This window comes from Neovison vison, chromosome 12, assembly GCF_020171115.1.
Source record: "Neovison vison isolate M4711 chromosome 12, ASM_NN_V1, whole genome shotgun sequence".
NCBI lineage: Eukaryota > Metazoa > Chordata > Mammalia > Carnivora > Mustelidae > Neogale > Neogale vison.
The window spans coordinates 4,888,977-4,913,267 of record NC_058102.1 but is presented as its reverse complement, the minus strand read 5'-3'; the positions used below and the strand labels follow the sequence as shown (position 1 = coordinate 4,913,267).

The 24,291-nt window shown below is 58.1% G+C and overlaps 1 protein-coding gene across 2 annotated transcripts in view; it reads right to left on the bottom strand.

Moving 5' to 3' along the window:
• SHISAL1 (shisa like 1) overlaps nt 1–24,291 on the bottom strand; it is a 73,875-nt gene that overhangs the window by 14,393 nt on the left and 35,191 nt on the right. The window contains exons 4-5 of one of the 2 annotated variants that reach the window (XM_044228109.1): nt 19,345–19,662; nt 13,842–13,899 (exon numbers count right to left, since the gene is read on the bottom strand). In XM_044228109.1, coding sequence (XP_044084044.1) covers nt 13,899; nt 19,345–19,662 — 319 coding nt within the window. In that variant the 3' untranslated portion in view covers nt 13,842–13,898. Of the gene's footprint in view, nt 1–13,841; nt 13,900–19,344; nt 19,663–24,291 lie in introns of those variants that run through there. The other variant, XM_044228108.1, reaches the window with a different exon arrangement.

Genomic DNA, 24,291 nt, shown 5'->3' with positions numbered 1-24,291 from the left:
AACAAGAGTGGGAGGTCCATGTGGCATCAGGGGTGAGGTCCTGGGGGCCCTGGGGCAGGCAGGGGGAAACCTCAGGGAAACCTCTCGGGGAGCCAGCGCCTGAGCAGGTCAGGAAGAGGAGGAAGGTGTGCAGGAGGAGGGGCACAGCCTCAGTCAAGGCCATTCAGAGGCTCAAAGTGGGCGGCCAGATGCTCCTGGCAGGGGTGCGTCTGGAGATGCAGCAGTCACCGAGCACTTCCCCTGCCAGGAGAAGGCATTTGGACATGATCCTGGGGCTCTAAGAGCAGGCACAGACACTGCTCCTTCCTGATTCTAACAAGGGCAGGAGTCCGGGCAGATGGGTGTTGGGTATTTCTTCTGTGCAAGCACTTTCCATGCACAGTCTCCCTCAGCTCTCCCTGCAAGGCAGCCACATCATTTCCCCCATGCACAGAGGGGGACTAAGGCTCAGGAAGGAAATGGAACTTGCCCAGGGTCAGGTGTCTAGTTGGCACAGTCTGGGCCGCTTGCCCCTGTGCACGGCCATCGCTCTGGTGCAGAGCAGTGGGCTGGCGGGCTGGGGGCAGGTCCCTGGCAGGGCCGTGGGCCACTGCTGGCCCCCTGGAGGGGAGAGGTGCAGAGCCTGGGCCCAGCGGTGTCAGGCCCACAGGAGGGAAGGGAGGAGGAGTGTCCCAGCTGGTGTCTGCCGCCTAACTGGGAAGATAAGACAGAGCACCTGGCAATTTGAATAACAATGAACGTTTCCAGAAGGCTGGGAGAGTCGGTGACAATAACCGTTAGCTGACAAAAGCAGAGGAGTCACGAGGCCCAACAGACTAATTGCCAGGTGAGCAGCAGACAATGTGGTCCTCTGAGCGATGATAGCTGGGTTTGCGCGGCCTGACTCTGTGCCAGGTGCAGGGCTAGGAGCTCCCGCAGCCTTCCACCGCAATCCCATGGCAACCCCAGCAGGTGGAGGTCTAGTGTCCCCATCTTACAGGGGGCCAATGGGGCAGGCATGCTGACGGCAGAGCTCTTGGCCACGAAAGAGGTGGTCTTGGGAGGCTGCCTGGAGGAGGTGTGTTTGCCTAAAATAAGCGTTGGGAAGATACAACATAAAGCCACCATGAGTCATCCCTCACAATTCAGGCCCCCAAAGAGGTCCCCGTCCCGGTCCCTAGAAGTCATGCATGTGGCTTCACACAGTGAAAAGGAGTCTGCCAGTGGGAGTACGTTAGGGACCCCTCAATGGGCAGTTCGTCCTGGGTTATGTAGGGGGGGCCCGGTGTCAAGAAAAGGGTCCTTCAAAGAGGGGTCCAGGGGGCCAGAGTCAGAGAAAGCAAGGTGAGGACAGAAACAGGTCAGAGCAGAGCCAAGATTGAAGGCACGAGCCACGGAACGTGGATGCCTCTGGGAGCTGGAGACGCAAGAGAGCAGAGTCTCCCCTAGAAAGAGGGGCCAGCTCGGCCGACAGCTGGACAGCAGGCGTTCCTAAGACTCATCTTGAACTTCTGGATCAGGGCTTCATGTCCTCCTTTCTCGCGTTCGGCGAGAGCTAGGAGGTGAGCCTGGATGGGCGCAGGTCCCAGCTCGGAGCACTCAGCGTGGACGCGGTTCATAGGAGGTGGGACAGCGGGCAGCCCTCCTCTCTGAAGTGCCCCGGGTACCCAATTCTTGCCTGCTCCCTGGGTCACCAGGAAAGATGAGAAGCTAACCCAACAAAGATCTTATTTGTGGACAAACTGGAATTACTTTGCATTTTATAGGACACTGTGTCATTTGAAAGACTCAAATGTGAAACCTCACTTTCTTTCCCTGAGAAAGAAGATGGCTGTCATCCCGGGGAACGGGAAGGCCAGACTGTCGGGGGAGGGAAGGGCGATGCTCTGGTGTCAGCTACTCCCCGCACATTCCACAGACAAGATGTTGTGTCTGTGTTTCTAGGAGCACACCCATTGCTCTGGGGGGTGGGGACAGGGACGACGCATCATGGGAGCAATGGGCAAAGGGCAGGGCATCTGGTCCTGGCATCTGAGGCCAGGGGGCCACATCCCTTAGGCTGACCCTGCTCCTCTGAGGACACGCCCCTTTAAGACTCTGGACACCATGCCTCCTGGTTTCCTCCTGCCTCACGGGCTGCTCCCCCATAACTGACTGCTTTCCCATTCCTCCCTCCACCCCAAGAGCTCCTAAACACTTCATCCTCCCCCCAGGCGACCTCCAGACCCTCGGATTCCACGCCAAGTCCCCTTGGCCAAGTTCAAGCTGGCTGCAGCCTAGATCTTGCTCTGAGATCCGGCTAGTCTGTGGCCCTAACATGACCCCCTGAGGCTCACAAGCATCTCAAACTTCAGACATCCCAAGTCGCTGGTACCCAAAGCCACACGCATCCCTGGGGTCCCATCTCAGAAAATGCCATCAGTGTATCCTCAGTGGCTCAGTCCAGGGTCCCAGCTACCCCCTTTGGAGCCCCCCCTTCCTTACCATTCCCCCTGTCCCCCAGCCAGCCTTGCAGGTGCTGCCCCCCGACTTTCCTTCCGAGGCACGAATGCACCAGTGTTCTCTGCCTCAGTACCAAGGACCTGGCTCATCGGGCAGGCTGCAGGGAGCCTGGAAGGACTGACCAGGTCGGCGCCCCGCAGACACGGGGCCCATGGGGAGCTGTGCCTGGCTCGGGGAGCTTCATTATCCGAGCCCTGTGCGCAGCCTTCCTCCCAGCCCTTCACCCTCCTGACTTCTGGATGTTTCTTGGGGGAGCTTGGGGGGTCTTTAAACATCTACATCCTGAAGGTTAATTTTTAATGCCACTTTGGTAAATATTTGATGCTACGGCTTTTGCAAGACAGCCGCGTTGCACATTCAATGCCACAAAGGGATGGAGACGGAGACGCTGTCCTCTTTGACCGCGGCCCCTGTCACCGCCCCCCCTCCTCCTGCTCTACAAAAATAAAAGACTCTCCCTTTGCTTCCTGTTATGAATTTTTCAAGGGCTTTCCACATCCATTCTGGTCCCCAATCGGCGTCTCCATTAGCCAGAGAGAAGGTCAGAGGGGTTTTAAGTTGAAAGACGCCGTGGAAGCATGCCGTCACATGGGGAAAGCGAAGCCTGGGGAGGGACGAGGCTGTCCAAGGTCAGACAGCGAGCCGGCGGCAGAAAGAGACCGACAAGCAGCCATGACTCCCAGCCCAGGGCTCTGCTCCAGGCACTGGGAACTGCAGGAGGACCCAGACTGTCCGTGGCCTCCCCCCTCCAGTGGGCACAGATGTGATAACAGAGTGCATGGGCCTGGCTGTGATGAGAGTGGGGAGCAGGGAGGGAAGACCTCGGTGCGAGGATGGGGGCCTCGGGGAGAAGAGCAGTCTGAGCAAGGTTTTGAGGGATGAGTAGGAGCTCGGTGCAGGGGAGCTGGCGTGGGGAACCCAGTGAGGTGACCAGGCTGGGAGGTGGGTCTCATGGGCAGAGACAGGGTCTGACATATTCTGTGTACCCAGCGCTGGACGGGAGGGGAGCCCGGGCTTTGGTCCCTATTTTGCAAATCTTTGTGCAATGAACGTGCCTCCCAGCTCCAGAGCTGTCTGTACTTCACCCTTGACCACGGCTCCTGGCGCCCTGGTCCTGGCTCTGTCCCAATCTCTGTGCTCCCTCACCGCTGACCTGAGGCTGTTTTTATGTTACTGCTCCCCTGGGCTGCCTCAAATACCCAGCCCATGCCCTCAGCCCTTTCTCTGTCCTCGGGTTGGGCCAGAGGTCGCGGGAGGGGCCGAGGCTGGAGCCAGGGGCATACCCAAGCATGAGAGGGTGCACACAACACACACACTTCTGCACACACACACACAGAATGCAGACATCCCACTACACACACACTAAGGCCAAACCACACACACATACACACACACACAACACACACACCCAGTCTCTGGCCTTCCTGGCTGGCCTCAGAACCAGAGAGAAGGCCGTATCTCCTGGGCAATATGTCCCAAGCCCACCGTCCCTCCTGGGGCCTCCGGCTGCCCGCATGGCACACACTTGTCTTTCCTGCCCACCTGGGACCCGCCCCTGGCCTCAGGATGCCCACTCAAGCCCCGCGCGTTGGCGCCGGTGGGGCACAGCTCAGGGCTCCGGCCGCAGCCAGCAACAGGCCCCATCACGCCCTGCCTGGGTGCCTGGCTCCATCCCTTCTCCAGCGGGGTCCTTCCTCACTGGTGACAGCACCGCATGCCCCTCGGGTCGGACGCTACAGCCGTCCGGGGTGCCCTCCTTCCTTGCGCCCAGGCTCCATCCCTCCGTCACCCTGCCTGCACCACCTCTGAAACATTTCCAAAGCAGCTCACCGGCCCCCAAAGTCTCCTCCCAGGGGCACACCAATGACCTCCCCACGGCCTCCTTGGCTCCACTCCTGCCTCCTTCCGCCGACCGCGCACATGGCGGGGGGGGGGGGGGGCTCTTGCCAAAGCTCCCATCTGACCACGTCACTCGCGGCTTGAAGTGCATGGCTGCCCCGTGGTTTCCTGAAACCAGCGGGCACGATCTCTGCCATCGAGACAGCCGCCTCACGGCGTCCTGCCTTTCCTCCCTCTGCTGATGCTGCCAACCACGACAGGCTCCATCCCCTGAGACGGATTTTCAGGGGAGAAGGAAGCAGCGGCGCTTCACTACTTGGAAACCTTGGCTGGGGACACATCTAGACGCCGAAGTGGATGAAGACGTACCCCATAGGGTCATGTGAGTGAAGGCATCAGGGCCCAGGCGGGGCCACAGCCGCTGGGCTGGCATGGAATAAGGCATTTATCGTAGGAGATCCTGTTGCCACACTCTGGGGCAGCGAAGGTCGAGAACGGGGAGTCAAAGGCTCAGAGAAGTGTCCCTCAGCGGCACTCCGCAGGGGACTGGGAGCTGAGAGGCAGCCAAGGGACCTGGGGTGCATGGGTGCATGGGCCCATGGAAGGGTCTTGCCTTCCGTGAGCTCTCTGGGGCATGTCTGTGGGATGTGCGGGCGAGGGTCAGCAGTCAGGAAGAGGAGCCGGCTGCAGATGGAAAATCTGTGACACACGGGGGCCTGGGGCACCTTTGTAGCTGTGTCTCTCTAGCTTTGAGACCTCTAGGGCCCAGTGATGCCGTCTGGGGCTTCCAGAAACTCAGACAACTCTGGCCGGCCTGGCCAGGGAGGTGGATTCCGGGATACGAAAAGCCCAGGCTAAACAATCTAGCGCAATCTATCCCTTTTTCTTGTCTGGCTGATGAGCTATGACATAAACTCTCAGCAACCTCACACTGGGGGAAGGGGTGGAGGCAGCTTTGGACAGGGACCCCTTTCCCTGCAGCAAAGTAGACAGAGACCAGGAAGGGGGGAGATTTTGGAGGTCCCAGCGCATCCGCAGATGGCTTCCCCATGACTGCCCTGCCAGGCACGGATTATTGGCTTCCCCACCAATGTCTCAGAGAGGTGAAGCAGTTTGCCCAAGGACACACAGCTGGGCAACACAGAGCTGGGTGCCAGCCCAGCCCAGGGGATCTCAGGAGACAACGGGGTCCCTGTGGCCACTCGGGGGGCTGCCCCACCCGGAGATTCCTGAAGCCACAGGTCCCAGGACTTGAGGCAGGTTGGAACCACACCCAGAGCCTGCAGCCCAAGCCATCGGGCAAGGAGCTCTCCCTGGAACCCTCCAGGGCGCCTCAGAAATAACAAGAAGACTATTCCAGAAGGCGTGGATGAGGAGCCGGCGTCCTCTCGGCCCGCAGGCGAGCGTTGGTTTCCATCATTCTGTCGGCAGCCGGATGCCCACGTGGGAGAGTCTCACTGCGCAACAAGCATTTATTCCTGGAAGCAAATATTTTCACAGCTAAGGCCAGAGTTTGAATGATGGATGGAATGAAGAAGGGAAGGTTCCCCAGTCTTCCCTGGTCTACACCGATGGAGATAAGTTCCTGCTTCTCTTGCCCTGGGTTGCCCGATCTCAGAGCCGGGCCCATCAAGAGCCCCTGAACTAAACGGTTCGGGGCACATTATGGCTGTGGGCCCAGCCTCGTGGCAATCTCGCAGCCTCCCCATTACCCTGCTGCAGCCCAGGGGGCAATCAGACGGAATTCCTGTCTAATTGATGTGAAGGAACGTGCTCTCTTCTTGCAGGCAGTGATCCCCCAGATTTGTCCAGGCCTCCGTGGAAACATCTCTTGATTAATTGCTCGCTCAAACTGGCATGTTTGTTTACGTAGGAGCCGGCCACAGTGACCGGGTTAGGGAATCTTAATTGATTTCAGACCGGTGTGCTGGTTGGGCAGCGTGGGTTCGCCCTGGGGCCGTGTTGCCGGGAGTCGGGACAAGGAGGAGGCATGTCTGACCACGTGGGTCACGTGGCAGTGTGCCGCTAGGAATGGGGCGCCCCTGCTCTGTGCCAGGTTCCTCGTGGGCTCCACCACTGTCCTCCTGATTTTCATATCCAGGCAAAGGGGCTTGGGAGGAACCAGTGACGAGCCCAAGGTCACAGGACGTATGGATCTGGTCGGCTGGACTCGTGGTCCTAACTCATCCCCTCGGCCCAGAGACAGTGAACCTATCTGGAGCTTAAGTCAGAAGAGGGCTTTGCAGACAGTCAAGCCTGGTTTAGTTCATTTTGGGCTTTTCCAGAACCTTCTGTAAGGTATACTCACCCTGTGACTGAGTACATTGATTTTCCAGATAAAATAAGTGGCCAGGATTGATTTTCCGCCCATCATTGGTTGGGGTTCCTTGCGGGAGGGGCTGTGGCTCTCCTATCTTTTAGTCCCTGCACTTGGCCCAGGCACCGCCAGCCCTCAGCCAGCACAGGTTGAAGGAGTGAACTAATGGCATCCGGCCGCATGCTCACCACAGTGTACTTTGGTGCTGAGAAGCTGAAGTGGACAGGGCTGGCAAGTTTGCAAAGGGGAGCGCAGGATGTTCCCTCCAGGGACCAAGAGCCAGATGGGTGACTGGAAGTTCTGACTGGTCCTCCTGCCTTCTCATCTCCCTTATTTTCTTTGCTCCAGGAAGGAGCAGCCGCTAGAAAGTGTGCACGAATCCCCTTTGCTTCTTGCCCCGGCTACAACCACCCGGGATTCCTGCCTAGGGGTGGTCCCGGAAGCACTGGGATCCAGTTTCACAAGCAAGGAAGGACACGCACACTGCTCCATACTAAGATTCACAGACACGGTCGGAGGTGCTGAACACGAGAGCCTTTGAAACACCAAGTGCAGTGGCATGCCGGCGGACACTTAAAGATTAGATCTCGAGAGGAAAAAGCCCTGATTTGTAACATTTGCTGCCCCTTGCCATGATGTAGATACCGGCAGTGGGATGTCAGAGCTGGGAAAAGATGCGATAACCAACATCACGTAAGTTGCACTACACACACGCAAGAGATATAAAAGCTCAAGAGCGTAGATGGTAGGAAATGTAGTAAAATCACGAGGAAGTGACAAGTATCGAATGTGTATTACTTTTGTGTTTCATATAATTTATTTAATTGTCGGCTTTTATCATTTCATTTTTATAGCAGCTGTATTCAACAACGGGCTCACAAAATTCCTAAAAAATTAACCACTCACGCTTGCGAGCCAGGGCAAGGAAGTTCCATCTGGGGCTATGTTTATACATTTGTTTTAACATTTTTTAAAAAGATTTTATTCATGTGTTTGTCATCAAGAGAGCCCAAGCAGGGGGAGTGGCAGGCAGAGGGAGAAGCAGCCTCCCCACTGAGCAGAGAGCCCAGGGCAGGACTCTATCCCAGGACCTGGGGATCGTGACCTGAGCCAAAGGCAGCGGCTTGACCAACTGCACCACCCAGCTGCCCTATACATTTGCTTTAATCTGTATTAGGAAAAATATAACTCTTAAACCAAAGATATGATTGCTTAGAGCAATTCCGAGTTTTTGTGTTTTTTTTTTTTTCAAAAAGCAACTTGAATTAAAGCCGATTGGAACTGTATTAAGTAAACAGTACAGGGGAAGGAGATACACAGACAAGAGCAACACCCAGGAGCAAGTTTGGAAAACAAAAGTTGCTTTATGGAAATGCCTTCAATTACCACCTGTCTTGGGGGCAGTAACATAGATGGGCAACCCACGAGAGAGGTAATATAGTTAATTAACAAGTGAAAAGAAAGGTGTTCAGTCTAGGCTAACAATGAAAGAAATGCAAACCACATAAAAAATGAGGGGGCCCCACCCTCATAAGCTGCTGCTGGTGACAGTCCCCATGGGGAGGAGCTCGGCACTGGTACAAAGAGCCATACAGCAGTCATGCCCCTCGACTCCATCATTTCCCTGCCTGAAATGTATCCAGAATATATACATCATAAAAGGGAAAACCATAAACACTTAAAGGTGTTTATTGTTGCCCCTAATCTTCTGGAGTGTGTTTGCCCCCCTGCAACATTATTTGTCGTAATAAAAACAATTGTAAGCGGTACAAAGGCCGTGTCACAGGGGAAAAGCACAGTAACGCTAGCACGTGGGTACTACTCCTGGGTAGCTACTAAAATGGTATTTAGAAAAATTAAGTAAAACCACAAGGTAATGGCTAATTTAATGCTAAGTGAATGTAATTAAAAAGCAAAACGCAAACATCATTATTAGGAAAGTATTAACCGACGTGCATAAGAAAGCAGAAAATGCAAAATACCCAGAGTCATATAGGGGGGTACTGTATGGCCTTCCTTCTCTATTCTACTCATCTCCAATAACCACAACAATAATTATAATTAGTGTGTCTTGAGGCACCTGTCACTTGTTGGGCCCCGTGATAACCCTCGCGATCATCCCACAAGGCAAATCTACCTGTGTCCATTTTACTGACAGGGAAAGTGAGGCCAGGAGAAGTTAGATAATTTCCACAGGCAGGAGGCAAATAGGGAGCTGCCAGGTAATGGACAAGGACACCTAGGTGGACAGACGGGGATGTATGGCTGCCTCAGCATCTCCTCGGGGCTCCAGAGAGATTCTGAGGGCCGGAAAAGACCTTCACAGATCTTCACAGCCAGAGGGAAGATGAAGCTGCTGCCTCCAGACCAAGCCAGACCAACCACATGCCCCCCGGAGGATGCTACAAAGCCAGTTCCAGGTCAGCACCCGCACCAAATTCCCAGTTGCTGCCGGGCCCCGGCCAGAGAGGGTTTGGTGTGCCAGTGCCTGGAGCTCCAGGCCTAATGTGCTTCAGGGGATCCTCGGGCTCTCGCCCCAAGGGAGGGACCAGACCAGCGTGGTCATGCCCAGCATGAGGCCACGTGCTTCGTGAGCGCCACTACACTGCTTCCCACTCAAAAAATGTGGGCTTTGGAGTCAGCTGGGCTTGGGTGTGAATCCCACCTGACTCCGCTGCTGTGCAGCTCAGGACAAGTTGGTAACCCTCTCTGAGCCTCATCTCCTGCATACATGGAGCTCAGGTGCCAAGCTGCTGTGTGGTTGGGGACATGCCATGACGCTGCTTGTGGCTGTTGCTCAGCTCAAAAGACCCTTGGGAAGTGGGAGGTACTGTAATTAACAACAATAATGAGATTCATTCATTGATCTGAGGCTTAATGAGTGCCTATTGCATGCTGGGCGCTGGACAGATTAGGACACATTCATTCAACACTTAGCATGGAGCACTAACTAATGGGAGTTGAGGTTACGGCTGAGCACAAGACAGATGAATCCCAACTCTCTTGGGGTCTCCTTACAGCAGAGGAGACAGAGACCAGATAAGAAAACCAACACACAAAAGGCGGTGAGCACCAGGAGAAGATGAAAGAGGATGAGGGGGTACAGAGGGATGGCAGTGGTGGGGGGCTGTGCTAATTCGTAGATCTTGGCCAGGGAAGGCCTCTCTGATCAGGTAACATCTGGGCACGTGCCTGGTGGAAGGGAGAGACTGAATGGAGCAGGAATCTGGAAAGGGAGAGTTTCAGGTGGAGGGAGTGGCAGGTGCAAAGGCCCTGCGGTGAGATTGAGCTTGGCAAGCTCCAGGAATGGCAGGGAGGCCAGTGTGGTTGGAGCCAATGGGGGAGATGAGGACAGAGGGACTGGGGAAGGGTATCAGGTCAGATGTTGACCACTAAAAGGATCTTGGATTTATCTTCTAGAGAGAGGGGAAACATCCACCGGCTTTGATTTATATATTAAAAAGGATTACTCTGCTGCTGTAGGGGACAAAGAAAGGAAGCAGGAGGAGATTCAGAAGGTACCACCTTGGTCCGGGCAAGAGGGTGGACCGGATGGTTGGTTTTGGTAGATGGGTACTGAGGGCAGATTCGGGGTCCATTTTCCTGGTGTCCCTGACCAGATGTGTGAAGCAGCAAAGAATCGGGATTGTGTTCTGAGGAGATGGCGGGAGGGCAGAGGACACTGGGTGTGATAGTTTGCGATGTCTACTGAACACCTGAAGGGGGCGCCTGTGAACACTCAGGGTTTGCATAGCTGAGTCTGGAATCGGGGTGAGGTAGGGGAGTGGGGACACGGCAGCGGAGACAGACCAGGAAGTCAGGGGCAGAGGGACAAGTCTGGAGCTGGCATGTCAGTGGAGGTCCCATGGGTGGGTAGAGATGGACAGCAGGGGTTCAAGGAAGGAGACCTGGGCCCTCTGTTGTCTAAGGCTGTGTTGATGAGGAGGGAGCAGTGAAGGGGACCAGTGAGGGGCTGGGAACCACAGGGGTACGAGGACCTGGACCTCCCTAGGGCTCTCCACTTCTTATTGGCCTTTCCCATCCTCTGGGACTTAGCTTGAGCAGCATTCTGCCTAGATGTCCATATTTCCACCTCCAGAAAACTCCTACTCATCCACTGAAACCCTTTCTGGGAGTTGGCTGCTCTCTGGCCAGCTAGTGCTCAGACCCATAGAGCTGTGGACCCTGGGACAGCTGACTACTGTCCTCAGCATTGCAGAAAGCCTGCCACACCCTGCCGTGGTGCCAGGGGGGCAGGAGGAACACTAGCCGAGCGGTTTCTGCCTGCCATGATCTTCTGCATCTCCTCTTGCTGAGCTGGACAGCACTGATTCTAGCAACCTGCTTCCAGGGGATGGGGGTGTGGCTATGTCACTGGCTGGAGATATGCCAGGAATCAAAAAATGGGGGAGCTAGAGATGAGCCCAGGTCTGTTTGCCTCTAACAGGTATTGCATCTAAATGCTCTGTTTCCTGCCCATAAAAAAAATATACATCTTTGTAGTAGGTCGGTCATTCCCTTGAGGCCGGTGCTGCTGGAGGGAGGCAACGCTCCACCACTGTCCGTGCTTGCCTGGGCAGGATGCCCGATGCCCGCATCTGGAAACCCGGGGCCCAGCATGAGATGGAGCAAAGCCCCAGGAGGTGGAAAGAGACCCACTGTGGGGGAGGGGGGCAGGGAGTCAGAAGCCCCCCATGGCCTGAGTCAGGGAAGTGGGTCACCGACCTACGGCCCATCATTTCTCAACGGACAATTAAGGCAGCCATTAAAACCGTGTTATGAAGACTTTTCGATAACGCGGGAAGCTCGCTGAGACAGAATGTTGAATTAAAAACCCAAGACACACAACCTGAGGTACAGACGGTGACAGCTAGAAGGTGGGGAGAGAGCTGCAGGGGACAATGGGCGGCGCAGGGGTGGGCGAGAGGGCACTGGTGTCTGTGCACCCCCGGTGCTGTCCCGCGAGCAGGGGCACTTTGATAACAGAAAATTAGGCGTAAAAGGGAAGGACACCGTGACCACTCCTCGGTGGAGGAAGTAGCCGAGCAGGGGAGTAACAACGAGGGCTGGCCATCAGGCCCCTGTGGTCGGGCTCGGGGCTGCTGGGATCCTCATCACCCTCTCCTAATGACCCCTGAGCTTCTGGGGGTCCGGAAGGGGTGAGAGGTTGCAGGATCTGTCCAGGTCCCACCGCTCAGGAGGTTAGACGGGTAGACAGGGGATTCGAACTCTGGGTTACCTGTGGCGTTCCCTCCAAACCGTTTCCCCCAGCCCCTCCCCGCTTCTCCAATAGCATAGCTTACTCGTTGTCACGAGGGAGAAAACCTACCAGCATAGACCCTAGTCACCGGGATGTGGTCTGGTCCTTTCTTCTGGACTCTGGGGCCCAGTCTGTCCTAAGCACCCTGACTGATCCCTTCTGGTTGATCTGGGGGTCTCCGTCTGCGTCTGCCGTGGTGCTTGGGGCAGGGACAGAGCAGAACTAGAGAAGGCAGTGAGGCCCAGAAGACTTTCAGGGGGCCTTTAGGGCCTCTTGTGGAATATATCAATAAAGAGAAATTATCAATTTTCTGAATATTATCAGAAAAAAAGAATCTGATTATTCCAACAGAGAAAAGAACCTTGAGATGATCTGTTTCAGGGTAGCTGTTCCCGGCGGAGACCACAAGGGTCCGGACTTCCCCAGACCTTTGCACCTGCTCTGCCTCCCACCGGCAACACCCTGTTCCCCCACTTTTTTTTTTTTTTGGTCTAATTATTACTCGTCCTTGAAGATCATTCCAGCTGTCACCTCCTCCTGGAAGCTCTCCCTGATGCCCCATCGGGGCAGTGTACCCTCTGGGCTCCCTCCTATCCCAGCTGATAGCTCATCGCCACTGTCTGCCCTGAGTCAGCCAGTCTGAATGTCCAGGCGCCCGGCTCAGTGCCTGGCCCAGGATGGGGGTGGGAAGATCAGCTCATGTCCCTGTTCTTCTCCGGATGGGAATCGGACCCCACACCCTGTCTTCCTCGCAGCGCCTGAACCTTCCCCCTGCCCCGGGGCCTGTCTGGCTGGTACCTGCAGCGGAGAGCCAGCTCCTGCCCAAGGCTTCCTGGGGCATCTGCAGCCCTCGAGCTCTGTCTCCTGCCTCCCTTGTCCTGTCTGGCTCCCTGGCCGAGGGGACGAGGCTAGAGATGTGGCCCTGACAGCCGAGTGGCCCTCTAGGCTGGCCCGAGCAGACTGCCTGTGCTCAGACGCTGGATCTGTCCGTAACCAGCTGGGCGACCCCAGACCAGGTACCTCACCTCTCTGTGCTTCGCGTTCCTCACCTGCAAAATGGGGACCCGTCAAATAGGAGCTTGAGAGCTGGGCACGCCGAGGCAGCAAGCCAAGCAGACGAAACCCTCCTTCTTACACCCGAGCGGGGTGGGCCAGGAATGGAGATCGCCCTGTTTGAGTGCTCTGCGCGACCCCTGCTTGCCTGTGATTTTAAATTTGCCCCCTAGCACCAAACCCAAGCATTTGTCCTTGGGCCAAGCCTCCCAGGGGGTCAGGAAGGACAGACTGACTGGTTGCTGGTGGAGGGTTGAGAACGTGGTTCTCAGAAAGGAATCAATGTTCCCTGCAGCCCTACTGTGTGCTCAGCTCTGGGCGAGGTCCCCTCCTTCACCTGCTGTCACCACTGTCCTGGAGAAGTGCTGCAACACAGAGAGGGCCAGCAACTTGTCTGAGGACACACAGCAGATGAGGCCTCTGGTGCGGAGCCTGGCACCCCACCCTCCCTGTCCTCCTGGATCGTGGAGCAGCGCTACTGAGCACACACCTTCCTGCATTTTCCCCAAAGCCATGAGCACATGGTGGACACAGGAGGTGCGGACGTGGGAGTGTGCCTTCCAGGGGCACAGGCTGGGGTGGGAGGAAGTTAGGGCCCCAGCCGGCAAAGACAGGGGTTCTGAGGGACAGGCCCAGGGTTTCCTCGCCCAGCTGAGAGCCCCAGGGTTTGAAACCACCCACTCGCAGACTTCCCGGTCTTCTGACTTCCAATCACCAACGCCTCCTTGGTATTTGATATGATGCCAAGGAAAGAAGATACTTGGTCTCCCTTTTTGTCTTCCGGCTTTCTGGAATTTCTTGCTGTTGGCTGGGGGCCTCCTGCAGAAACCACACATCAAGGATCTGGCCGCAGAGCCGGGAAGAAAGCGATGCCCGAGCTTTATCGGGAGGAAGGTTCCGGGGTCGGGTGAACTCCAGGGACCCTCCGTGGGGGGCCTATGAATGAGTTCTGTAAAGAGCCAGAGGGTGTTCTGGGTTAGGGAGGAAGGAGGTGAGAGCGGCTGCTGCTGCTGTGGGGGCTTTGCTGGCAGGCGGAGGCCTGTGGGCCGAGAGGGGCCGGGCACATCGCAGCCCAGAGTCTCATTCTGCCTGAGGCCATGTGACAGCTGTAAGCCTCTTGCAATTTCCAGGGTCACCGTGGTCTTGATTTGTGCTGTTTCCTCATCTCAAGTGGCTTTTCCATTTTGTTCTAACCTAGTGAACTCCCCCTCACTCCCTGGGACCTGCCTCCACCTTGCCTCCTCCTCCTCCAGGAAGCCCACCCTGACTCCTCCTTCCCCTGCAGTTCACCGTGGCCTTGCCCAGCTTCTCTGGACATTTTGTGTTAACGTGGTGGTCCTCTGCCCTGCCCCATCGACCCGGAGCCTCCCCTCGACCACTAAAGGCACCTCCAGGGCAGGTCAGAGTCTGATGTGATTTGGTCCAGCCTAACACCTCCCTTCCCCCCATGATATGCCACTTCCTGTGCACACCCGAGCCCCGCCCTGCCCTGGCCCAGCTTTCGGAGCTGCTCCTCTCCTGCCTGGGGGCCAGGTTAGTCAGGGTCCCCCACAGACTCCTGAGATAGCGCCCCAGGCTCCCAGGGCTCCTTCCTTCAATCTGGGCCCTGGAGTCTCAGAGACCACCGTGCGGAACCCCCAGGACCCCCAGCATGGCTCTCTCCCGACTCCTCAAGAGGCGGCCCCCAGACTTCTAGCCTCAGTGCCATCATCCCCAGGGAGATGTGAACTGGCAAGGGCCAGAGGGGGGCCAGGCCAACAGAGAAGGACTGAGGCGGGGACGAGGCGGGAAGAAGCTCGGACGTGGGCAGCGGCCCGTGGCCATCAGCTCAGAGTCCTGCCGGGTCCTGGGAGACCTGGGAGTGGGGAGATCTGGCCCATGGACTTACTGTGCAGCCTCGGCAAGCCACTTCCCCTCTCTGGGCCTGGGTTTGTTCGTCTGTGAAAGGGGATGATAACCTCACTGTGCCCGGTTCCCACTGCAGGAGCAGAAACGGTCCTGGCAGGCGGCGTCTTTGCGATGCGTGCCGCCCTGTCTCCCGGCGCTGCGCTGGCCCCGGCCAGGTCAGAGGGAGGTGAGCAGCAGCCTGAGCTTCAGGGAGAGCAGTGGAGTGGGGAGGACCTTGGGGACCAGGCTAGGGACTGAGGCTTGAGGGGGCAGGGAGGTAGAGAGGAGTGGGAGGGAGGCTAGGGCCCCAGGTGCGCAGCTGATGTGCACCATGGCAACTAGGGGGTCAGGCTGCGATTGTCCCCATTTTACAGCTGAGAAAATCAAGGCTCGAGGGGCCGAGCTGGGATTCGAGGCAGGTGTGTGTGTGTACATGCTGCTGCTGGTCCCCCCGGACCGGCCGCCGCAGCCAGGAGGGCACCGGTCCGGGACAGCCAGGAAGACAGCGCCACACGTCAGAGTCCTCCTGGCGGACGCAGGCTGACGGCGCGAGGTAGCGGCTAGCAGGCTGGACGAGGAGCCCCTAGCGGTGCTGGGCGGTGCCCTGGCCCTCACTCTTCTTCCTTTTAGGCCACAAGAGCCCTGAGTGGGCAGTGGCACAGGAAGCAGGCCTGAGGGCTGGCGTGAGGGGACGAAGGGACCGGAGACCCTCCAGCTCAATCAAGTAGCACCAGCCGTGCACCTGTGCCCTGAGCACCAGACCCAGAGCTCCCTGTGGTGGCCGGGCTGGGTTCTGGCTGAGGGAGAGCGCGGCCTAGCGTCAGTGATGGGATTCGTCAGCAGGTGCGGGGGGCAGGCCGAGGACAAACCTGGTAGGGGCCATGGGCTGTGGCTAGAAGGCAGCATTTCTGGACTGGAGCTGGGTGGAGTGTGTCTGGGGCCACAGAGCAGGGCTGGGTGGATGTGCGCCTCCTCCTTGAAGCCTCTAGGGTTGCTTTCCCTGGGGTCCCTGGGGGGCTGCTTCAGTCCTACACCTCGGCCCGGGTTCTGACAGGAGGCTCCCCCCGCCCCCTGCCATGGGCGAGACTGTGGCAGAGAGGACACGGCTGTAGGCTGCCCTGGGGTGGGGCCCCGCCTCCGTCTCCCCTTTGCTGGGTCACCCAGGCAGGACAGTGACCTCCTCCGAGCCCCCCAGTTCCCACATCTGAAGATGGGGTACAACATCCTTACCCCACTGGGCAGGTGGGAGATGACCCTGTGGAACGTGGCCGGCCTGTGCAGGGCGCCGGGTGACTGCCACATGCATTTCCCCGTCAATCCTGGGGGCAGGACCCCCACCACGTTTACCTGCCCACCTGAGAAATGACTGCAAAGATGACCAACATGGGGCCAGGCAGCGGGCCAAGCCTCTCCCTAAGAATCCTCCCTTGAAATTCTCAAGATGGTCATGACCCTTGGTATCTCATGGGGAAACTGAGGCACAGGTGGTAGAATGACTTGCTCAAGGTCGCAGGACCCCCTACAGGTGGCTCTTGGACCCAGGAGGTCAACTCCAGCCCCAAACAGATGTGCTGCTCACGCTCACACCCACTCCAGCCGTGCCAATGGTACCCAAACGACCCGCGTGCAGCCGCGTCACATGGGACTGGGGGGTCCAGTCACATCACAGAACAGGACAGGCAGCCTGGCCGGACTCGGACGGCTGCTCATGGTCTCGGCTGCGGGCAGGGGCAGGAAGGGCCAGAGCGGGCCACCAACCAGGGAGTTATGAACCAAAGGGCAAGGTGGCAAATGTCCCCAGGGAAGTCACCTCAGGCTGTGGGTGAGGAAGGGGAGAAGCAGGGCCGCTGGGTGGGCGGGTGGGTAGGAGAGAGAGCTGAGTGGTAGGGGTTCCTGGCTGGAAGGGGGCACAGGACCAGGGGAAGAGCAGGAGGGCAGCTGGAGGGGTCCGTGTCCGAGGCGGACACTGTTTGGATGACTCTGGGTGACAGTTTGGATATGAAGCAGCCCAGACTCTTGTTCTGGGGTAAGCACTGAGCACACCCCGCCCCTGCCCCAGCCTCAGCCCCGTGCTACCTGCTGACACACTGCTGGCCACACTTAGCCCACGGTGGGCCGCAGCCCTGGCTCTCTGCCCAGGACACCTGCTTGGATGTGCCCTGGCCGTGCCCCACACCCCATGCCACTGGCACCGCCCCTAGGCTGTGTCACAGCCTCCTGTGCTCCCATGAAGGTTCTCACACGTCTTCTGTATCACCTGTCCCCAATGCCCAGCACCTGGCACAGGGCCAGCAAGGGGTGGGGGCCGGTGGGGAAACGAGCCCCCGGGGACAGTGCCAAGGAAGACTCAGAGATGGCAAACATGGGGCCGAGGGGCCGAGGGGCACAGCGAGTGGTCCACAGATGTGGCTGGAACCATGGCCTCCATCAGGAGGCCAGCAGGTGACAGGCTCGCCAAGCCCACCCCTTCCCCCACGGTAGGTACAGTGGGAAGCCCAAGCAGGAAGCCCCTCGCCCAAGGTCACACCAGGGGTTGAGAGCAGACAGGAGCAGGAAGTCACCAAGCGAACCCGTATCCTGCGCCACATCCTTGCAGGCTTCTGATGATCTCTTTCACAAACGCTCATACGGTTGTGGGAGCCCCATCCTAAGTCCACAATATGGGAACCCGAGGGGGACGTGAAAGGCCTCTGAGCTCCGAAATTAAATGCCTCCCACTTAAACAGCAGGGCTCGGGGACTGCGAGCTTGGGCTCTGGTTTGGACCTGAAGCCCAGCGGCTGGGCAGGCCCGTTGCTCAGGGAGGCACGGCAGGGGGAGAGAGAAAACCATTGTGCGCGTGGGAGCCGCCCAGCCCTCAAACTGGGATTTGGCCTAATGGAACAACGTTTTCTGGGGGTTCTCAGACTCCGGTATCTCAGGCGCTACCTCCAGAGTTTCCTGGCCAGGGGACTCTGGAGGAGACCCAGGAATTTATTTCAATGAATGCCCCAGGTGTGTCTGCCACCGGAGACCCACGTTTCAGAAAGTCCCACGGCCGGAGCGGGTCTGTTTCATGCTCCGCAGCTTTGCGTGGGTTTGTGTCTCTCCTTCCCATGCCTCAAGGTTCTCTGCGCATCCCCTTGACATCACCAGGAGCCCCGCACAGGGGAAGGACCCAGGGGACCAGCTCCGTGGGCATTTGTCAAGCTGAGCTGAGCAGGGCTGTGTTTTTGTCTTCTGCGTGATAGATGGGGCAATTACTTGATCAATAAGCTGATTTAAGTGTATCCTGTGAATTATGTAAGTCATTCATTATTGAAAAGGTCGCTACCCGCTAGCTACTGAATGGTCATTAACTAGCTTGGTTGCATCTCCAGCAAGGAGGCACCAATCCTTAACCGGGCACCTACTAGGGGCCAGATAGTCCATTTAACCCTTCGAGGACCCTGGCAGGGGACCGTGCCTACTCTCCGCTGCTTCCTGAGGATGGGAGGGTCAGCAGGGCTGAGGTAACTCGCCTGCACGCAGAGCTGGAAAACGGCAGAGCTGGGATGCGAACCCAGGTCGGGTTTCCTGCAAAGGTCACAGACTCAGCAGTAATCCTGTGCTGAAAACTTGGGCACCTGCCGGCAGGTGGGCTCTGGGATGGCTCTCGCAGGCTGCGCTCAGTCTTAGGATGCTCCGGGATGATGTGCCCCATGTCCCACATGCCCGCGGCTGCAGCTCAGCCTCCATAGAGTGTCTGAACCCCACACCCGACCTCTTGCCTGGGGCATGTGCCTTCTGCCAGGCTCCTGTCTTCTGTGGGGGCCTCCCTCACAGCAGGCTCCTGCTTCAAAATGTATAGCCCTCCTCTGTCTGTCCGACTCTGCACTGCCTGGGGACGGTCGGTCCTCTGCTACCTCCCACTGGCCTGGGACTGGGCAGAAGTGAGAGTCACAGCAGGGAAAGTCGGGTTTGAACATGCAGCCAGGCTGCCAGGCTGACTCCCTGATCTCCCATCTCCCCGGCCACCTCTCTTCCCTTCCCCTGAGCCATCACGAAGCAGCCCGCCTGCATTGCCACCCACGTTCTTAATAGACCCCATGCATGTGAACACAAGGAACCAACCCAGTAATGTGCTTACTTCCAAACCCCAGGCTGACAAGCTTATCTCCCAGCCTCCAAAACCCATTTGCTTCATTTGACCATGAAAACATGGAAAGCCATCCGCTTTCCCTTTTTGCCTCGGCCTCCAGGAAACTCACAACTCCATGAATGGCTCAGTGGCAATCACTCCCGCACCAGTCTCTAAGTGCAATAACCTGGCAGGCTGGGCTCCCAAGCTCCGTTTCTGCCTCGCGTTTGACTCTCGCCTGGGCACACGTTATCCTGGGCAACTTCAAATCCTCTTGTCAAATGAGATAAGCAAACAATCAGGTAATCAAGGAGCCAGACACAGCAGCAATAATGACCCAATATTTTCCAAGCTTGGCAAAGACAAGTGATCCACCTCGGCGGCCAGGGCCTTGATCGCAACCACTCACCAGGCAGACGAACTCTGGAAGGTCATCAGTGGTGGGCTGTGGGCCTCTCCCTGAAGCGTGTGCACGGCCTGGGGGGCTTGCGGCAGCAGGCCTGGGGGAGGCTGGGGCTGCGGGGCGGGCTGCCCTGGCCGGGGGGGCCGGGCAGGATTGCCCCACCGCCGGGGGTCCTGTTTCATCCATCGTCCGTGGATGCCCCACCGTGCCAGGTAAACCTTGCAAATGTCGTAGTTCATTGCCGAGTAATACAAAAGATCCAGGACCAGCAGCATCAGCACGAAAAAGCCGTAGATCCACACCCCCAGCAAGGCGGTGTAATTGCTGGGGAAAAAGAGAGACAGATGCTGAGGGATCCCACTGACGGAGTTAACCCATGGGGCTACTTTGGGGTCCCAGAGAGGAGGGGTCACAACCCCCACTCCGGGGGGACAGGGAGTCCAGGCTTCCTCTCTTCACACTCACCCTCCAGTTCCTTCCCTCCACCTGCCTGATGGCCCCCGTGCCGGGGAGTAGATCCTTGGACTCTACTCCCTGGCACCCTTTCCGCCCCAGAGCATCTCCCCCAGGATCCTAGTATGGGCAGGGATCCCACTGGGACCCTCTCTGTTAGGGCTCTGGAAGGACCTTCACCCTCCTGTCTCTCCCAACATGCGAGCTGCTCCTGGAGCCAGCTGGCTCCTGCAGGTGCCCTCACCTGCCTGCCCCCTGGTTCCCTGCTTATGATGTTCTCCCATCCTGGGATGCTCTCTTCCATCCCTCACGGCCTCCTTTGCCCCTGGTCCCCCCGCGGCTCCTCCCTACCTTACCAGACCCAGGGCAAAGGCAGGACGTCTGTTGTCCTAGGACAAACCCACCCAACCTCCTGAGCCATCAACCTCTGGCCCCCAACATCCACTCAGGGCCATCTCACACTGCCACGTGCCATGGGAACTCAGCTGGTCGCAGAAGTCCAGGAAGCAGAGGTGGGCTCGGCCTCCCTCCCCACCCCCCACAGGGCAGTCATGGGTCCTGGCTGTTCCTCCAGCCTCTGCCTCCACTGTCCCCTCCTCCTGCTCACCCCTGGCGTGTTTGCAGCTCTCAGGGTCCCCTGGCATGGTTTCTCTTGATCATTTGCCCAGTGTGGCCCCGCTGAAGACTGCTCCACCCTCCAAAAGTGGAAGAGAGGGTGAGCTGTAGGCTGCTGGGGCTCACGGCTCCTTAGTGAAGCCTGGCTCCCTGTCCCTTCATGGAGTACGGCCCACTCGCTTTGACACCGGGCCTTTGCACAGGCTGTGCCTGTTACCTGGGCAGTTTTTTTCATTTCCCTGCCTCCTGCCTGATTCCCACGTGCCCCTCTCGGACACTGCTTCCCCCAGGAAGGCTTCCTGACACGCTGTCCCTCCAGTGCAGGCTGGGCCAGGCCCGTGCTCCAGGCTGAAGTCCAGAGTGCCTGTCCCATGGAGCTCCCACCTCCTGGGACTGGGCTGTCTGGGTCCATCCGTCCCCTTCCCAGGCCAGGGTCTGAGTGTCCCCTGGGTGCCCAGGGAGGCCTGTTTCCTGGGCTGGCCAGGGCAGCTGGGGCTTCTGTGCCCCAAACAGCACTCACCAGGGACAGTGGCTGTTTAAAGGGACTGATTTATTAATCGCTCAGATGCAGCCTCTCTCTGCACCCTGCGGCGGGCATCTGCGCAGGTGGGTATGTGCTGGCGGGGGCAGAGAGGAGGCACACTGCAGACAGGGAGAGCCAGTGTCCAGCCTCACTGGTCCTGCTCACGAGGAGGGATACCCCCCAACTCCTGCCCAGACAGGGCCCCCTCCTGGGTTCCCCACGGTGGATCCCTCTAGACCCTGAGGCTAGAGAGCACAGGTCTGGAGTCAGGGGGCTGGTCCAGGTGCCTCCTTGGCCCAGCTTTGCTGTGTGGCATGGGGAACTCCTATGTGTCTCTGGGCCTATAGGAGGTGACTGAGGCCCAGCTTCAGCCTCAGCAGTGAGGCAGGGGCCATTGCCCTCTGACTCCCAGGCCTGGGGGTCACTTTTGCTCACATGCTTTCTTTGCCTGGAACATCATCCCTCTCCTTACTTAGCCATATATGCCCCTCTCCGAAGACTTGGCTTGGGTGCACTAGTAAAGGCCTCAGTATCTGCTTGAGAAGCGAGACACAATTCTGTATCTAGGCCACCCCCTTTCCCTGGTGGGGTCCCCGCTCCAGCCGCCACCTTCATGTAGCCTGCCGCAGTCTCAGGGGCTTGTTCATGCTAAGGTGTGAATGACTACCAGCCACACCCCAAGCTGCCTTTCTTCCAGGGGGCACTGGCTTTGCCGGGCTACATTTGGGAGGGGAATTTCCGTCAGGGACAGAGGCTGGCAGCCCGGCCTGGCTTGCAGAGGCAGGGGTCCTGGGGTGGACGCCCATGTGGCTTGAAGAGGCAGGCTTGGATCTAGTCTCCACCCTCCTGCTTCCTCCAGCACCCGCTCTCCCAGGTCCCTGGAGCCCCCACGGCATGGCTGCCAGCAACAGGCCTCTTCCTGGTGGTTCCCATGGCAGCAGCCTCAGGGCTGAGGGAGGGGAGCAGGAGAGGGGAGGCAGAGCAGCGGTGTGCAGATGCTACCCCACAGAGAGGGAGACTGTGACGCCAGTCGGGGGTGGCGGCTGGGCCGCAGCTGGGCCTGGAGCCAGCAGGACTGAGAGATGATCAGAGTAAGGAAAGTGGCAGGCAACGCGCGCCCAGTACGTAGCCCACTTGACATCCAGAGCAAACAAAGAAGGCCCTGTCCCTGCTGTCACCACCAGTCCCGCTTGATAGATGGGAAACTGAGGCTCGGAGGAATTAAGAGACTCATCTAAGATCTCATAGCCATTTGGTGAAGAGCCAGGATTTGAACTCGGAAGCCTCGTTCCAGAGCTCACCTTCTTAACCACGGGGCCACGCTGTCCTGGGCAGCTGCACCCAGCCTCTCAGGACAGACAGGTCACCTCCGGACCTTGGTCCTCTGCCTGGAACTCACTCCCTACTATCTGGGCATCTAGCTCAGCTCTCACCTCCTCCAGGAAGCCTTCCTGGATGTCCTCTGTTAGATCCAACTCCTTCTTCGAGGTCCCAAAGTCACTAGGTTTCCTATAACACACAGTGTTTTCTCGGGTGCTTTGTAGGACTGTTGGCTCCTGGAGCCCAGAGCTCCCTGAGGCTAGGGCCAAGGTCCCACTTACCTTGGCGTGCCCGGCACTCAGCACTGGGCGGCTGCTGACATTCCCAAAACTGACACACACCGGGGGCCATGGTGAGCTAGTGATGATGTCAGCCTTGATAGAATTAGCTTCTTCACTAGATTTTACCTCCTCTCTACGCATTTCTAATAGTTAATAACCCTACTAGCAATGAGAACACGCCGGCACCCGGTGTTCCTTGGTCCTGCAGCAATACCGGGAGGGAGTAAATGGACCAGCCTGCCCCAAGCTCAGATGAGGAAATGAGGTCCAGAGAGGCCAAGTCACTGGCCGGGTGGGAAGGGGCCGCCCTGGGGTTCGGCCCCAGATCACCTAACCACAGAGTGTGTTGAATCTTGGGAAAACCTCAAGGTCATGTCTGGATGTCCAGGGAGAGATTTTGCACTGTTAAGCTGCGTGCCCACTTGTCCTGGGTCCCCCCGTCCCCGGACCTGAGGACCCCGCCCCCCAGATCATCCCACGTCTCGGCATGTCGCTGACTTTGCATGCGTGCGTGGGCGCTGCTGGGCCTGTGGGCCTCTGCCGCCGGCTGCTCCCACTGGCTTTCAGGGGGAGGCAGAGTGGTGGGCTGCCCTCCCTGCCCTCCCTGCCCTCCCCGCTCAGAGAAAGGAGGGGTGCACCTGCAGAAGACGCTGAGGGGAGCCCACACAGGAAGTGCAGCTGGCCGGAGAGCCCAGGCCGCCGACACCACGCCCAGGCAGCGCTCCTGTCTTTCTTGGCCTGTCCGCTGCATCGCTGGCCGGCTGGAAGCATTCCGGGTGTTTTAATTTAATTTTAAAAATGTGATCTGGAAATTAATTCCATCCAGATGCAGGGGTCTCTGTTGCGTGTAAGCATATATTTTGTAAAGGGCAGAAGATAAAACGGACGCTGCTTTATGGAGCAAGATGGGAAGCCAGCCAAAGCCACAGACAGCCAATTTTTGGTGTGTTTTGGGACATTTACGGATTCTAATTCTTTCTGTGTCCCCCAAGCGATAGACCAAAACCTCTGCTGGAGGAATCTTCCAGAATACCTACTGGTAGAGGACCAGGTACACCACCAGGAGGGGGCACCGTGGCCGGGAGGAAGTCCCCCCCCCTGCTCCTGGTGGATGGAGGTGAGCCGCTGAGGCCATCAGGCCAGAGGGGAACACGGCTGCGGGGCTCACGGCCAGGCCAGTGCTGGCTGGGAGGTGGCCACGGCCCCTTGGCCGACCTCACCTATGCTATCTGGGCCCTGAGCCTGCTCACGGGGTGGCCTGTGGGTCAGTGTAACAAACTGGTGACCCCGGTGGTGACATTCTGGGCCTGAGACATCAGGACTGCGTGAATTCAAAGCCCAGCTCGGCGCCTTTCTCTTCCCTGAGCTTTACTGTCCTCATCCGTGAGACAGAGGGAATACTCGTTCCACTTGATGGCGTCATTTGTGGGGCTTGATGAGCCAAGCATGGGGTAGGGGGCCGAGGGGGGAAAGGACGCGGGGAATGCCGGATCCTGAGACCCAGGGGCACAGGAATGCTCAGTCGATCCGGGTCCAGAGAGGGCAGGCCACATGCCTAAGATCACATAGCAGGATGTGTGTGATCCCCAGGCAGTGGAGGAGCACGGGCTCTGGGCCAGGGAAGCGGGGCACGACTAACAAGGCAGCTGCTGTCCCTCCCTGCATCGGGCCCGGCGCCCCTCCCCTCCCGGCTGGTAATAGCCTCGGCCAAACCATGAGCTTTGGCCCATGGAGTGTGACGAGAAGTACCGTAGCTGCTTC